The 15,741-nt window shown below is 35.7% G+C and overlaps 1 protein-coding gene across 1 annotated transcript in view; it reads left to right on the top strand.

The window, feature by feature from the left end:
- The window catches only part of Smp_138960 (putative spfh domain protein 1 precursor.), a gene marked incomplete at both ends in the record, with an annotated part of 49,064 nt that overhangs the window by 31,651 nt on the left and 1,672 nt on the right, over positions 1 to 15,741 (top strand). Inside the window, 4 exons of the mRNA XM_018798073.1 lie at positions 10,858 to 11,202; positions 12,005 to 12,113; positions 13,170 to 13,246; positions 14,834 to 14,886. Coding sequence (XP_018653051.1) covers positions 10,858 to 11,202; positions 12,005 to 12,113; positions 13,170 to 13,246; positions 14,834 to 14,886 — 584 coding nt within the window. The remainder of the gene's footprint in view (positions 1 to 10,857; positions 11,203 to 12,004; positions 12,114 to 13,169; positions 13,247 to 14,833; positions 14,887 to 15,741) is intronic.

Genomic DNA, 15,741 nt, shown 5'->3' with positions numbered 1-15,741 from the left:
CATATTGATGACCAGTGGTTACTGAAGTCAACGAGATCCTGGCTGCGAAAATAATGAACAGTATCATAGATCACTGTTGATTGCTTGAAGTTCGACAATGCTAACTACTGGAATTTCAACTCAATGGTAAAGTTCTTGTCCTGATATCAAAAATTTCTGATGTCCGTTCGCAGAAAAAATGAAATTGAATAAACAACATAATAGAATTTGAAACCAAAAGGAAATAACCGCAAATTTTGTGTTTGAGATAAAATAACAACGAAATAGTAAAATGTAAATACTCGGTGAGAGTCTTGTTTCAGTTGTGTTTTATAAATATCGTTCAGCATTTTCATCTGCTGCTAGTCTAGTAATATAGTCATTCATACTTTTTGCCGCAGTACATTGATAATCTGTACACGGGAAATTGCCACATTTTTTGAACTACATAAAAGTACTAATAACTAGTGAATATGCTTTAATCAATGACCACACAACATTGCTAAATATTATTACAAATATTATCTGGGTACACGGAAACTTATCACCTATAAATGATTCACAATTGATTCACTGCTTATGAAACGTGAAATAAACTGAAATATTTCGGAACATGTTCTCGAATTCTGAAATATTTATGATTACAATTTATATCAAATACAATGTAACAGTATAGATAAACAATCGTTAAATTCAGTTTAACAATATATATATATATATATACGAACGGAAACAATCGCTAAAAATGTTACAGAGAGCTAATGAGTTACTTTAGGTTACTTCGGGCTAGTAGGTGTCAATTCTCTCATTGTTTTCAGTCTCAGAGACTGTGTGACAGTGAGGAACATCAGCAACGGAAACAGTGATTTAAAACAAAACCGGATTTAGGAAACCAGGAAAATCTAGAAAATACTACGTATCAATCAAAACGTACAAGTCAGCAGTACAAGGTGGCAGCCGATAAAACTCTCTTAAAGCAGAATGACTGGTAGTTGACCCTCAGTACACCCACAAAAAGCTCATGAGACCGGTTTGGCTGATAAGAAATATTATTATTTTTATCAGGTTAGGAAAATATATTTGTTGGTGTTCCATATGAAACTTATACTCTCATTGTAATTTAGGTGGACAACTGTAACATGGACAATCATCAAAAAGGAACAACTGTTTTTTCTGTGAGAATTTAATACTACTTGAAATAGTCCTGAGATTTTGACAAAATTCGACTGTATTCAATATAAAGACTGTCTCAACTGACATTATAACCCGGTAAATTACATACACCACAATCTCAACTACCAAGTATTAGCACAGAAACCGTTGAACAAAGTTGAATTTCAACTTCTAGAAGCCACAATGTACTGTTAACGGATAAAATAGTCACTCGACTGACTTTCACCAATTCTCAAAACCAAGTCGTGTAAACTAGCTTACAAGGGTTGAGGAATGGGTCTTTGGTTTGCTTTCCGTTGTAAAGCAAAGGTCGAGGTTCTGTTCACTTAACAAGCCGTACCTACTGAGATCTTTGATTTAAGTCGTCAGAACAACTGCAAGTATATTGAGTAATATCTCCAAACCTTAGATAACACAATCCGAATTCATAGTAGTGATGTAAATTAACTCGTAATCTCTGGTCTAAAGCGATACCGTAATCACTGACCAATTAGTTACTACTCTACGTCACAAGTATTTCAAAAGGAAACATTCTGTCGTCCTTGTCCAACCAAATCCAAGGTCAACAGGACAACGTGTTAATCATTTGTGCAGAGATTCGAACACTGAAAACTTTATCAGAAAAGACAACGAGAGCGCCATTGTCGAAAATTATGTCGTTATAGACCCTTACAATCAAACAACCGAACAGAAGTAACTTGACTCAGTACCAAAGCACGGGTTCACATACAGATTTAAGCTACACTATTTTTGCGTAGAGGCTAACGGAACTATGCAGTGTTCATCTGAGGGACTATGCCTAGGTCTGAGTTACAGATACAAAACTCGCTGTAAGAGTATTAAGTACAAGCTGCCTGAAACTCTATTCTAAGCCATGTTACAATATGACTGAAGTTAGGATGGGAAGTTGCTTAAAGAAACTGGACACTTTGGTTACTTCAAGTTTAACGAAATGCAACTTAACAAGTTACTCTTACTTTTGTGATTGAACACAAATAAATTTAGATAAGATGTAATACAAAGTTTTGTGGGATTAACAAAAAGGTGTAAAAGGTAATGATGAGATAAGAAAAACCGAATAATAGGATAAAGTCACATAATAGATAAAAATACAAATTGTCAACAATGATGAATAAATATTACTCTTTTTAAATTGAAAAAGATAGATGAATCATGTCGGTAGAAATTGAAACAGAGTAATCTGTGGTGGACCAAAATGTATGATAACCAAAAATTAGCAACAAAAATATTATGTCTATAGTTTATGTAACAATTAACAGTTAATAAGTTAATTACACACAAATAACAAAATAAGGGACGTTACTTAAGTCTTCAGGCTATTGCGTGTTCGGCTGAGTTTGGTCCAAATAATCCACAATTATAATAAATTAGTTATCCCAATATGGACGATATAGATCCAATAGGTTTACCAAGCATAGAATTCAATAAGAATGTCACAATTGTCTATAAATATAGATGATATGCAATGAATATTTCATTTAACATATTTGCAGATATAGCAGAACGATGCAGATGTGAATTAGAGTGTATTTAATGAGGAGCAGTAACAATGCCACGATATGTTGTACTCAAAACGGAAGGAAGTCAAGTTACAAGTGTTCAAAGTAATACACTTAAACAACAAGTACAATTGTTTAATGCTAAATGTACAGAATATGAAAATACATGCGTAAACTATGAAAAATTATTTACAAAATAGGTTTTATGGTCCTATCTCCACATAGCTCCCCCCAGAGTGTCCGGAGGTAACACTGATTACAATATGAACAACAAAAATTGAGAAATATGGTATATAAATGTACATAAAATAGTATTTACTGTAATAACGGAAAAAAAAATGGTGGAGATTGGAATAAATGACACGTTAATAATATAGGCTATGCTACGCAAAATGAAACAGAAAAACGAGCATTAAAAAATTTGGTTTGATAATAATAATAAAAATGTGCAAAACTGTTAATAGAGTCATAAAATATTTTAAAAAAATGGATGAATTTAATGAATAGTTGGTTTGCATTCACTCGTTTATTACTATGGCAATTTTTCTTATTAAAAAAAAATTGGCAAAACTAGTGATAATAAATAAATGTAATTATTAAATGTGCATGTAAGGAAAATAAATAGCTTTTATTAGAAAATTGAGTAACAACAATAAAATGCGTGTAATTGAATCGATTTTTGTTAGTCGGCGAAATGTACGTAGCGCTTAGGTTTTTTTACCAACCTACCGGAGCGAGTTAAAGACGGTTTAAGATGAAACTTGTCCTCTTCGATTGGCTTCTCAGGAACAGAAGGGAGGGGTTGTTGTTCATCGATGTTAACTTCTTTAAGGTGAGTCGGTTCGTAAAACGCTGGTTTAATTCTATCAATGGAAATAGTTTCTTTGTTCCCATTTCGAATGATAATAAAATGTTTGGGAGTACGTTTGGTTACTTTATAGGGACCTTCGTATGGTGGTTTTAATGGCTTTTTGACAGCGTCAACTCGAACGAAAACAAATTTGCATGTTTCAAGGTTTTTATTTAGTTGCACCCGGTTGCTATGTTGTCGCGGGGGTATTGGTTTAATATTCCGCATCATCTGTAGTAAACAGCTTGCTAAACGGGAAGGATCTCCCATCGTTGTAGACTCGCAATTGACTAATTGGCCTGGTAATGTTAATGTTGTACCGTAGACTAATTCCGCGGGTGTACATCCTATGTCTTCCTTCACCGTGGCACGAATCCCAAGGAGAACAAGCGGCAAGGCATCACTCCATTTTGTTGAATCAGTTTGGGCCATGAGTGAGCTTTTTAATTGCCGGTGGAATCTTTCGACCATGCCGTTTGCTGCTGGGTGGTAAGCTGTGGTTCTGATGTGGTTTACGCCCAGAAGTCTTGTAAATTCCTGAAACAGGGTAGACTGGAACTGGGGACCACGATCAGTTGTGATGGTTGTCGGTACACCGTAGTTCGATATCCATCGGTCTAGAAAAACGGATGCTACAGTCTCAGCTGATGTGTCTTTGACGGGGCATGCAATGGCCCATCGAGTGAATCTGTCTACTGCCGTGAGGATGTGGGTAAAAGAATTTGACGAAGGTAAAGGTCCTACTAAGTCCAAGTGAATGTGTTGAAAACGTCTGTCGGGGGTATGAAATTCCCCAATTGGGCTGATTGTGTGTCTCTGGACTTTACTCCGCTGACATTGTATGCAGTTTCGTGCCCATCGTTTTATATCGGAGTTCATTTTGGGCCAGACAAAACGTTCGGTGATCAGCTTTGTGGTGGCTCTGATACCTGGATGCGAGAGTCCATGTAGTTGTTGAAATATCTTTCTGCGACAAGTAAATGGGACGAAGGGACGATTGTTGCTCGTTGAAGTGTCACAAATGATGGATGCATCTGAGAAAGGAATGGGTACCGATCTGAGATTCAAGCTAGACTTTTCTCTACAGACCTTCAATTCTGCGTCGTCTGCTTGTAATTTGGCTAAGGTTTCAAGATTGATATCATGGTTAAGTACCGTCATATTGATATCCTTTCTAGACAGTGCGTCTGCGACAATGTTGGTATGACCCTTGATAAACTGAATGTCTGTTGTGAATTGCGAGATATAATCGAGTTGTCTCGCTTCGCGTGGAGAATGTTTATCATATGACGTATTAAATGAGAAACACAGGGGTTTATGGTCCGTCATAATAGTGAAGTCACGACCCTGTAGTAAAAAATTGAAGTGTTTAACAGCTAGGTACATGGCTAAAAGTTCTCGTCCAAATGTGCTGTACCGCTCTTGAGCGGGTGATAACCGTTTAGAGAAAAAAGCTATTGGTTTAATCATGTTATTAACTCGTTGTTGTAGCACTGCCCCTACAGCTTTTTGAGATGCGTCCGTACACAAGATCAGATGCGTTTGGGGGTCAGTGTTTAGGTGTTGTAGCATAGTTGCGTCGGCGATCAAGTTTTTGGCTTTTTCAAATGCTATTTTGGCGTCAGAGGGTAACTGGAATAGTTGGTTCTTCTTTTTGCCACTCGATTTATCATTTTTAAGTAGGTCTGTTAAGGGTTGTAGGACGTCAGCACAATTGGGCAGAAATCGTCGATAGAAATTTAATGCTCCCAGGAAACGACGTAGTGCCTTAACAGAAGTAGGCTCAGGGTAGTTGATTATAGCTTCAACTTTATTTGGAAGGGGTTTAATTCCCTGAGAGTCTATGTAATGACCGAGGAACTCCAACACTGAAACACCAAATATGCACTTTGAGGGGTTAATCACGACGCCATAACTTTTGAAACGCTCAAAGAGAGTCTGTAAGTGCTGAATATGTTCTTCCAAGGAAGAGCTAGCGATTAAAACGTCATCAACATAAACGAACACAAAATCCAAACCTCTAGTTACCTCATCCATGAATCTTTGAAAGGTCTGGGCAGCGTTTTTCAATCCGAAAGGCATCCTTAAGAATTCAAACAAACCAAAGGGCGTGATGATGGCCGTTTTCTCAATATCTTCAGGTGCCATCGGAATTTGGTGATATGCACGTACAAGATCTAACTTCGAAAAAACTTGCTTTCCATGTAGGTTTAAAGAAAAATCGTGCAAATGCGGGATGGGGTATCTATCTGGGATAGTCTGACTATTCAAACGACGGTAATCACCGCATGGGCGCCAATCTTGTTCCTTTTTTGGAACCATATGAAGCGGAGAAGCCCAGGGACTGCTAGACTGCCTAATGATGCCTAGTTGCATCATGTGTTCAAATTCTCGTTTAGCAATCGCTAACTTGTGAGGTGGTAGTCTCCTGGGTTTTGCACGTATAGGTTGACCAGTGGTAGTAATATGGTGTTGTACATGATGAACAGTGCATTCATTCTGATAATCGGCTCTTGTGATGCACTCGTATTGCGATAAAATATCGGTAAAGATTTTATTTTCAGGTTTTTGAATACGGACACCGTAGATTTCAGAGTCAGAAGAGATTATGCCGGTGACTTGTAACTTTGTGTTTCTGTCGATGAGTTTCTTTTCTCGCATGTCAACTAATAAGTTGTGAGCACTGAGGAAATCAGCTCCGAGGATGGGTTGTTTAACTTGAGCTACTATAAAAACCCATGTAAATCTCCTACGAAGGCCGAGGTCTAGTATGAGTGACTGCTCACCGTACGTTTTGATAATGGAGTTGTTTGCCGCAACAAGGGATAGCTTAGCAGGCTCTGAGTGCCGTCGTCGAGAGAGATGCAACGGGAGAATGCTGATTTCTGCTCCTGTATCGACTAAAAAGTCTGAGCCAGAAATACGGTCCCGGATGTAAAAGAGACGGCTTGCTGTGATGCCAGGAACAGGCGCCGCCATTACTGCCTGGCCAGACCGTTTCCCTGGTTATCAGTGCTGGGTGAGGGGAATGCGCACGGGCGTGTACAACGCCGTGCTTTTGCGCCGAATTTAGTATGATACCAACAAATTTCGGATGTTCGTTTAGGTGAACGAGATCGTGGTCTAGAACGTGATCTCTGTCTAAAAGGGGGTCTTACTTGTCTGGCCTGAACCGCTGCTACAGTGGTTTGAAGTGACTCAAGTTGATTCGTCAATTGAGATAATTGTCTTTGAATAGAGTTTAAGTAGCTGACATCAGCTGCTCCATACGGCTGCATCGTATTTATATAGTCTGGACTAAAAATACTGTCAGTAAAGTTAGGTGATGAACTACGAGTGGTTATTGGAACAGGATCCAAATCACTAAGCTTAGGTGGAGAGTACATTAGGTTGAAGATGAGCAAAAGTGTCGTACAATGAGCGAACAAACAATATAACAGTGGGATAAATGCGAGATAATAAAGTACTAGGGCTCACCAAATAATTGTGGTGGACCAAAATGTATGATAACCAAAAATTAGCAACAAAAATATTATGTCTATAGTTTATGTACTATTGAAGTTAATAAGTTAATTACACACAAATAACAAAATAACGGACGTTACTTAAGTCTTCAGGCTATTGCGTGTTCGGCTGAGTTTGGTCCAAATAATCCACAATTATAATAAATTAGTTATCCCAATATGGACGATATAGATCCAATAGGTTTACCAAGCATAGAATTCAATAAGAATATGTTGTACTCAAAACGGAAGGAAGTCAAGTTACAAGTGTTCAAAGTAATACACTTAAACAACAAGTACAATTGTTTAATGCTAAATGTACAGAATATGAAAATACATGCGTAAACTATGAAAAATTATTTACAAAATAGGTTTTATGGTCCTATCTCCACAACACTACATATACTTGAACACGCCATGGGACTTACAGATTACTTCGTTGGTATAATCTCCTATATGTCTCAACAGGCGTAAACCGAACTTGCTGACAAAGAATTTGAACTTATATATCGTAAAATAATGTACAGTTCCAACAAATTATGACTGTACAATGAGTACGCTAGATGAAGCTTTGATGACAATTTCAGAGTTATTGACTGAAAAGAAATTAATATGGTTGTAGTGATAAGTAAATAACCAAAATAAGTTGTTCTGTAATTATTCGGAACTGACCGCATCAGTTTTACTGGACTCACACAGCTGAAGGCTCTCGATCATGCATCTGCACCAGATCACAAGTGGTTATACCGTGCTTCGCATCTCTTGAAAATACTGAACAGCTTAGATCAAACGCTTCTACATATATGCATAACTTCCAAACATATTTCGAACCCCTTCATTCCTGAATTTTGCTTCGACTGTGTTGATATACTTCGACTATGGTGAGACGCGTAAAGGTATTACCAAAATCTGAATGCCTGTGGCATCTTTATGATTACGGAAGTTATGAAGAGTAACCTGTCCGAAGAGAAGCTGTAAACAAAGAACATAATACTATGTGTCCAAATATCCAGGTAGATGTTTCATTACTATGTTGAATCACCAATCTAGATAATCTATATCAATGGTTGGGGGCCTACTTGAATTAGGCGGAAACGGTGTGACCAACAGCTAAGGTCGAAAACACACCTCACGGTTAGCAACTAACGTGAATTACCCTTTCGTCGTATCAAGATACTGTGGATGCTTCGAAAACCGTACAACACGAGGGACGCCGTTTCGAGAATATAGTAGTAAGAACGAGTACAAAGAAAATTGACCAGCACGGAATGGTCTATTCTATGGCATACGACTAACTGAGGTGCGTTGGTTCTCCTTGATGCAGTTCGATAATATGTTCAATAATCAGGGACCCTACTGTCGGATGATTTGGTTAGGGCTCAGTGAAATTGCACTGGTCTTACAATTAAAACTGGTCGTGATGTTCGCATTTTTCGAGAGGAGCAGAACTACATACTATATGGGAGCCTTAGGTATCGTTTCAAGGCATCCAACAGGGATGGTAACAAAATTTTTAGCCAGAATCTGAACTACTAGACAACGCGATTTTTGAACTACTTTATGTAGCTCAAGCGATAAACATAGGGGAAATAAAGGCGAACAAAGAGGAAATAAAGGGGAAAATGCAATGCAATTGTAGTCTGAAAACACCTATATTTGAATCGCGCCCACCCAGTGAAATCTAAAGTCAGAAGCGAGGAGGTTGGAAGATATGTTTGATAGATTATCAATATATCGAGAACTGACTTATTTAAACTGGCTGGTGATCGCAGGAGACGTTGAGCTTGCCGTTCTCACTTGCGATCTGGTGCGGATGCATGGTCGAGCGCCTCCAGCTAGGTGAGTACGATAAAAATGATGTTGTCGGCATCCAGTTACGAGCACTTGTAGGTCTACCGATTTTGAGGATATATTTTCCGCTACAGCATTGTTTTGTTTCTTCTCTAAGATCTTTTGCGTCTTGAGTACCCAGCATGCCGCTTTATAACGTGATAACGTCTTGCAACCCTAATAATTTAGAACGAAGATATTCATCTGTTCCGTAAATAATTGTCAATTAATGAAATTAAATGTTCACACTCATCACAATGGTCATGATAAAGTATATGAATTTATCAGTATTATCATGAAGAGAATGCTAGGAAATAAATGAGATCTTGGATACTAACCAAAAATCTCACCAAAAGAAATGAACAAACAAGTCTTACCAGAATGAAGATTTCGAATCATCATCAAACTTCAGGACACAAAAGTTGTCTAACTGCACGAATTTTCCGGTTTATAACAGGGATATTCATCTCTGTTTTACTGCGCTCATATCACCTTGATGAACGCGACACTCAACAAAACTTAAGCGGATTTTCGAAAATCCTGTTTTTTGTTTACATTTGGTTCAAGGATGCCTGGTTAGTTTCCTTAGCCTCGTAGTTTCTGAAATTTTTGTAAGCCAAACTTAATCGTACTTTCTTTTCAATCCGTAATCTATTTTGTTGTAGGATGATCTAGTATTTTAGTAGATTTTTGGTTTGCGAATTTCGTTTTCTTTTTGATATTATGGTACTTATAAATATAATTTTTGTCTATAATGAAAGTTATTAGTTCTCGGGTTTTAGGAAAATTTTAGGGAATTTCTGGTCGACATTGAGGAAAACCGAAAATTTACTCAAACGTGTGAGTTATTTGATCAAAATGAATTGAATGTGTAATCAAAAACCACAGTTCATGGGAAATGCTCGCGATTAAGCTCTCATTTCTTTAAAAGTATATAAAAATTTTTTTCAGCTACAATAAAATCTCTGCAAAACTGATGAACATTGTCTTTCAGGGTAAAACATACCGTAGAGTAAATTTGTTCATATTCCTAATATTGGATATTTATGGAACAGCTTTAATCAGTTCTGAATTTTATTTATGCTCTACAGTGTCTTATCAAAATTATATAACATTGAAATATTTCTTTTCACGTTCACTGACTCTCTGTATGTGTACTCGGCCATAAATCAAGTGAAATGAAATTGAAAGGAATCCTATCTCATTATTTCTTATAAAATTGTGTGATAATTGACTGTTCAAACCAAAAAATCATTCGGTGTACTGTTGACACAGTAATGTTAGAGGCAGAGACAATATAAATTAACACAAGTCTTAATTGCAAAAGTCAGGTCTCTTACATGATTTCCTAAAGGCTTTAAGCTTAAGTCATTAGAAATATTTTAAACGTCATTCGTTATATGAAGTTATATTAAATGTACTTTCTTTCGAACGAAATTAGTTATGCAAGTTTTTATATCTTATCCACCTTGAGAAATCACTACGGTAATGGCTTTTGTATTTCACCGTCAAAGCATGGGTCAACAGCTTAATATTTTTCTACAATAAACAATTCAGTGATGGAGCAACTAGCATAATCAACTCTGAGTTACTGTGCGAACCAACGAGATTACTAAAAATCAAAACTCTTTAGAGATCAGACTCAACCAGCACCAAGTAGATGTTTCTTAGCCCCCGCTTACCATTCTATCAATGTGTGTATAATGTCGTTAAATCCAAATTTTATTTCCATGAGTTCTTAATCGTTTAAACCATATAAAACAGCAGTAATATCTTTTAGTCTTTACAGTCCATTTATTTTCTGAGAATCTATATTGATTCCAAGTCTCTATTTGCCAAGAGTGTAAACTTTTATACGGCATCAACAGACTGTAATGTAACCATCAAAAATATTCCGTATAAAACCAGAGTTGTAGATGCAGTTATCATTAGACTCAAAACCTCTCTCAAACAATAATATTTATGACGTCGTTTCTAAGTAGAAAATATCTCTGTTTTGCAGGAAAATCAAACCAAATTTCAGACCACCCTAATCAACGTAATCTTGTCCAAGTTTATACAGTTTTACCTCCAGGAATCGATTCAAAAGTAACAGCTCATCTCATATTAATTGTCCGCCTATTTCGCCCAAACTCGTCATTCACTGGATCAAGACGTCTGGAATTTGGGAGTAATTCTTTGAATGATATTTATGTACAAGTTCGATGGTGGGGTGAACCAGCTGGAGAGAAATGTGCCATATTTTACCCTCGACTAGCGCATAAAGTTGGACATAAACAGGCAACATGCACCAAAGCTCGCTATAGAATTACTGTACCATTAGATCGATTTAGTGCTTATCTTAAAGGTATAATATTGCTAGTTACAATAATTAAACTTTAGTTCAAACAATTAACTTCAGTTGTATGTTGCATGGTTATTTCTATCTGAAGTATTTCGATTTTGTAGTGTGAAAAGTTTTATTCTAAAACTTATTTCGACTACTTACTGACCTTAATAGCAGAAAAAGTCTAAACCAATAGGAACTAGATGGTTGTTTTGTCATAGTTTGGTACTTCTTTGCAGTATACATTCATGGCATACATCAGACCAAACTCAAGGTTTTTATATCTCTCAACAGTTATTACAAACTTACATCATTGAGATGGAATTTAACAGTTTACATTTATAATTGCGTTCTATTCAAAATATAGTGTTATCTTTATCTAACAACTATCTCACCACTGAATTGACAGACTTTGAATATTACAATGATTGCTGTAATTTTGGGTGACTCAACTAGAGGCTTGCTAGTAATAAATATATGGTTATTTGCTCACCAAATTTGTTTTTGAGTGGTTACGTTATTGACACTATTCAAATCATTTTGCTTCATTAACTTGGATAATTTATCAGGGTCTGAAAAAAATACCGACACGCGTTCACAAATTCTGTGAATAACGCTGATTAACATGAGATTGATTTTAAACTTCAGAATACGAGTTACAACGTTGAACAAAATATCTATTTTTTGTATATCATATCTAATACATAGGGTTGTTTTCAGTTAACAGATTAACAGATAAAATATTACATTGTCTTAATATCTTGTAATCAATTAATTTGTGGATATTTTATGTTGAGATATTTATATGCACGTTTTTTTCAAGATATGCGTGAACTGCGTCTGGATGTTATTGATATTCGTCATCAACGTATTATTGGACGTGGACGATTAGATAGGGTTGATCGTTTGACTCCAACTACACCAATTGATGCGTAAGAAGAGTTGTAGTTTTTAAAGTGTCATTTAAATACCTTTAATAATAAACTTTGTACGTACAATCATTAATCGCTTACCTGTAAAATAATGAGACTGTAAGTTTTCGGTTATATGCAATCAAAAGTTTGATTTATCTCTTTTTAAACATTAGAAACTCCATCTTGTCAGTATCTAATAGGATATGTGCACGCTGAGTGGATTGCCTTCACACTGCTATTAAATCGTAAGCTTATAAGTAAAGTCGGATTGTGTCTAGCAGTGGGATCCAGAAGGCCAGTCCAGCTAACGAGTTTTGAACTGATCGAAGTGCTTGTGCTGCATTTCGTGACTAGTCACTAATCTAATTTTGCTAAAACTTATGTTTTCAGGTTCAAACTAGTCACTGATATGACATTCTAAAAGCGAAACTTATATATTGTTGTAGTGTCTAGTAGTATATCAAACACGCATAGGTTACTGAAACTTCTGGACAGATCGATTTATTTCTTCTTTACGAGTCACATTCTAAACTTGTCAATTGTTAGCTGATTTTACATGAGCGTATGTGTTTGTATTGCGTACTTTATTCTTAACATGTCTTTAGCTAATTTTTGTCCGGCTATAAATACTAAGTCACGCTTGGTCAACTTCAGTTGGCACACCTTCTCCTCCTCACTTCACTTTCCTGCTTCTCATTCTTAATTTCTGTCTGAGTAATTAAGTTCCTGAAATAAATTCATCCAATTAAACCTTCAGTTGGCTTATTATTACTGCGTCGCACAAAGGGGGTTAGCCTGGGCGTAATATACTGAGTTAAGTGGAAAGTTTATATTCATGTCATATTCATTTGTTCCTTGAAATCTCCTTTGTAGCCTAGCCTACAATAACGAAATAACAGCCTTTAGAGTCTTAATAAACTCGCAGAATGTCTTACATAGGACAAGTACCAACAACAGAAGTGAATGATAGTCTATCAGTATCCCAAAAAATCATTTCATCTAACATTTTTCTACATTTTTCAGTTTGAATTAACTGTTGAATTTCGATGTTATTTTCTTTGTACAATTTTAAAGCATTTTACCCGTTATTAATGAACTTGGTGAAAAATTGGGCGACTTAAATATATCCCTAATGATCGAACCAGTTATAAGTAAGCTTTATTTAATAATATTGTAATTGCGATGGTCTCGTTTCGTAATTTGAAAACAAATCCATTCATTAATGTTGTAGTCTATCTATAAGGTACAAGATTATGTACTAGGTTAAGCAATTAAAATCTTTATAACTTAGAAGACAAATGATATCATACATTTAATATCATATTTGTTACAAGGTCACTCGATTTACATCTTTACGATAAACTTAAAGTAGTATCTTTTCAATTAACTCGAAAACCAATCTGATTTTCTACACAACAAAGCTAAATATATTTTATTGGTGACTGTTCAGTTTTCATACAATGTCTGTTATTAAGAGTCGTACTAAAACGAGAGCATCATTCTATGAGAGGATCTTTACTCGAGTAGTATTGCTGAAGTTATAATTAAGTGAACAACAACTCATATGAGGAAAGCCAATTTTATTGTTTAATGCAAAATCATACGATGGCTAAGTAAAATATACAAGTCATACATTAAATACATCATCTGCACATCTTTACGTTGTCCTTTATATACTTCATTATTCCTCTGATTCTGTTATTATTTTGATTGCTTTACGATTTCCTTCCTGTTCCATTCATTTCAATCTTCTGCTGCCAGGCATTCTACTTTCAATTTGTGCTAAATACTACTTATATTTGTTAGCATATGTAGGATGCACCACAATAACACAAAGTGGATCAAAATATCATTTGATTTTGCTACATCAAATTACCACTTATCATGGCTATCGACTTTTATTACAAAAGTTGCTCACCTTTTCTACGTTCGATTGGTTTTAACTAATGCAATAACTATTTAGAATCCTAAATCTACTTTGTGCTCCATTTTAAATACCTTGTTCATAGTACCGTTGTTTGAAAGGTATGTATGAATAATAATTCATAGTTTTTCCCATATAACTCTCATTCATACATCTTCTTTAAAATCTAAGTAATATGGTAAGCAATGACTTCATACGATTACAGTATAATTGACAAACATGACTTATGGGCCACTGATCAATAATTAGCCATAATAAAGTTATTTACTTTGTCAGAAGGAGATTTTTTGGAGATTTTAGTAATTTTAAGTAGTTGAGATCATGAGATATCAACTCACTGAAGACATTGGTAAGTGATTGCTCAAGTTCGCGGATTGGTTGAAGTTAGACATTAACACCGTTGAATGCCGGCTCAGTGGTCTGTCGATAAAGTGCTCTGGAGCAAGACTGGTAGGTCCTGGGTTCGAATCTCGCTCGCGAGGCGGGATAGTGGATGCGCATTGCTGAGGAGTCCCACGATAGGACGAAACGGCCGTCCAGTGCCTTCAGGTTTTCCATGGTGGTCTAGTTTCAATCGACTCACGATCTCAACTACATAAAATTTACTTTGTTTTTTTCAGTTATACAACAGAATTATTTATTTATTTATTTACTCATTCAATCTAATATTTTCTATATATTATATTTTTATTATAAGATACAAATTCTAAATCTATGGTAACACGATTTAATTGGAAGAAAATGGATCATAATATTACTGATAATATTGACAATAATCATGATCATGTTAATAATAATAAACAACAACCAATAGAAAATGATGAAATTTCAATTAGTAGCAATGATCATATAATCATCAATGAACAGGTAACAGTAATTTGTTTTTACTTAATAATAAAATGAAACAAACCTGCCGTTTGACTAAATATCATTATGGGTCTGGTTTTTGCATGGACTAATGATGATATTGTAGTGTGGTCTACTTATATCCATATAAGTAGTATATGGCGATGGTCAGACATAGAATGTATTTTGGCAGAAGACCGATAAGGAAAGAACTGAAATGAAGCGCAACTGGTAGGAAAATGCATGAACAATGAAATTAGCGAAGATGAACTGATATTTGGAGAAGGAACAGTGAACATTGAGACAATTCATTGTTAATTTGCTAATTAACTATTTACTGTATGGTTATCAGAATTTAGTGAGATAGTCTGTAATTTTTGGTTAAATACATTCAATTGTCCCCGCTCGTGTTCTGTTCATTACAATATTAGTTAGTCATTGTGAAACCTCTTGAAATAACAAATATATTTTATTTATATTCGATCGTTATGGAAGTAGATTATGAGAGAATACTCCGTATCGATGATCTTTTCTAGGTCACAGTAATCATTATTTCTATGGCATATAAAACTGAATGGCTTGTGGTTAAAGAGTTCGGGTGACATGTTTCAGAATGGATCATAGTAGCACAGCTGCATTAATTGTCCATGTTGTCCTAAATATTGAGTTCCGAAATTCCTTCATGAATAACGTCTTTATGAACCATGTTCTACAATTTACTTAGTATTGTTTGTTTGGATCTTCCCATTGATATTCTTAGGACTACAACTGGTCAGTCTCTAATTGGCATATGTGCATACTCTGCGTATTGCCTCGATATAGCCTAAATTCACAAGCGTGGTAAGCAAAGATGGATAGTGGCTAGCAGTGGAATCC

This window comes from Schistosoma mansoni, chromosome 6, assembly GCF_000237925.1.
Source record: "Schistosoma mansoni strain Puerto Rico chromosome 6, complete genome".
NCBI classification, from domain to species: domain Eukaryota; kingdom Metazoa; phylum Platyhelminthes; class Trematoda; order Strigeidida; family Schistosomatidae; genus Schistosoma; species Schistosoma mansoni.
Note: the sequence above shows the minus strand (reverse complement) of the source record. Positions and strands in the feature narration are given on the sequence as shown.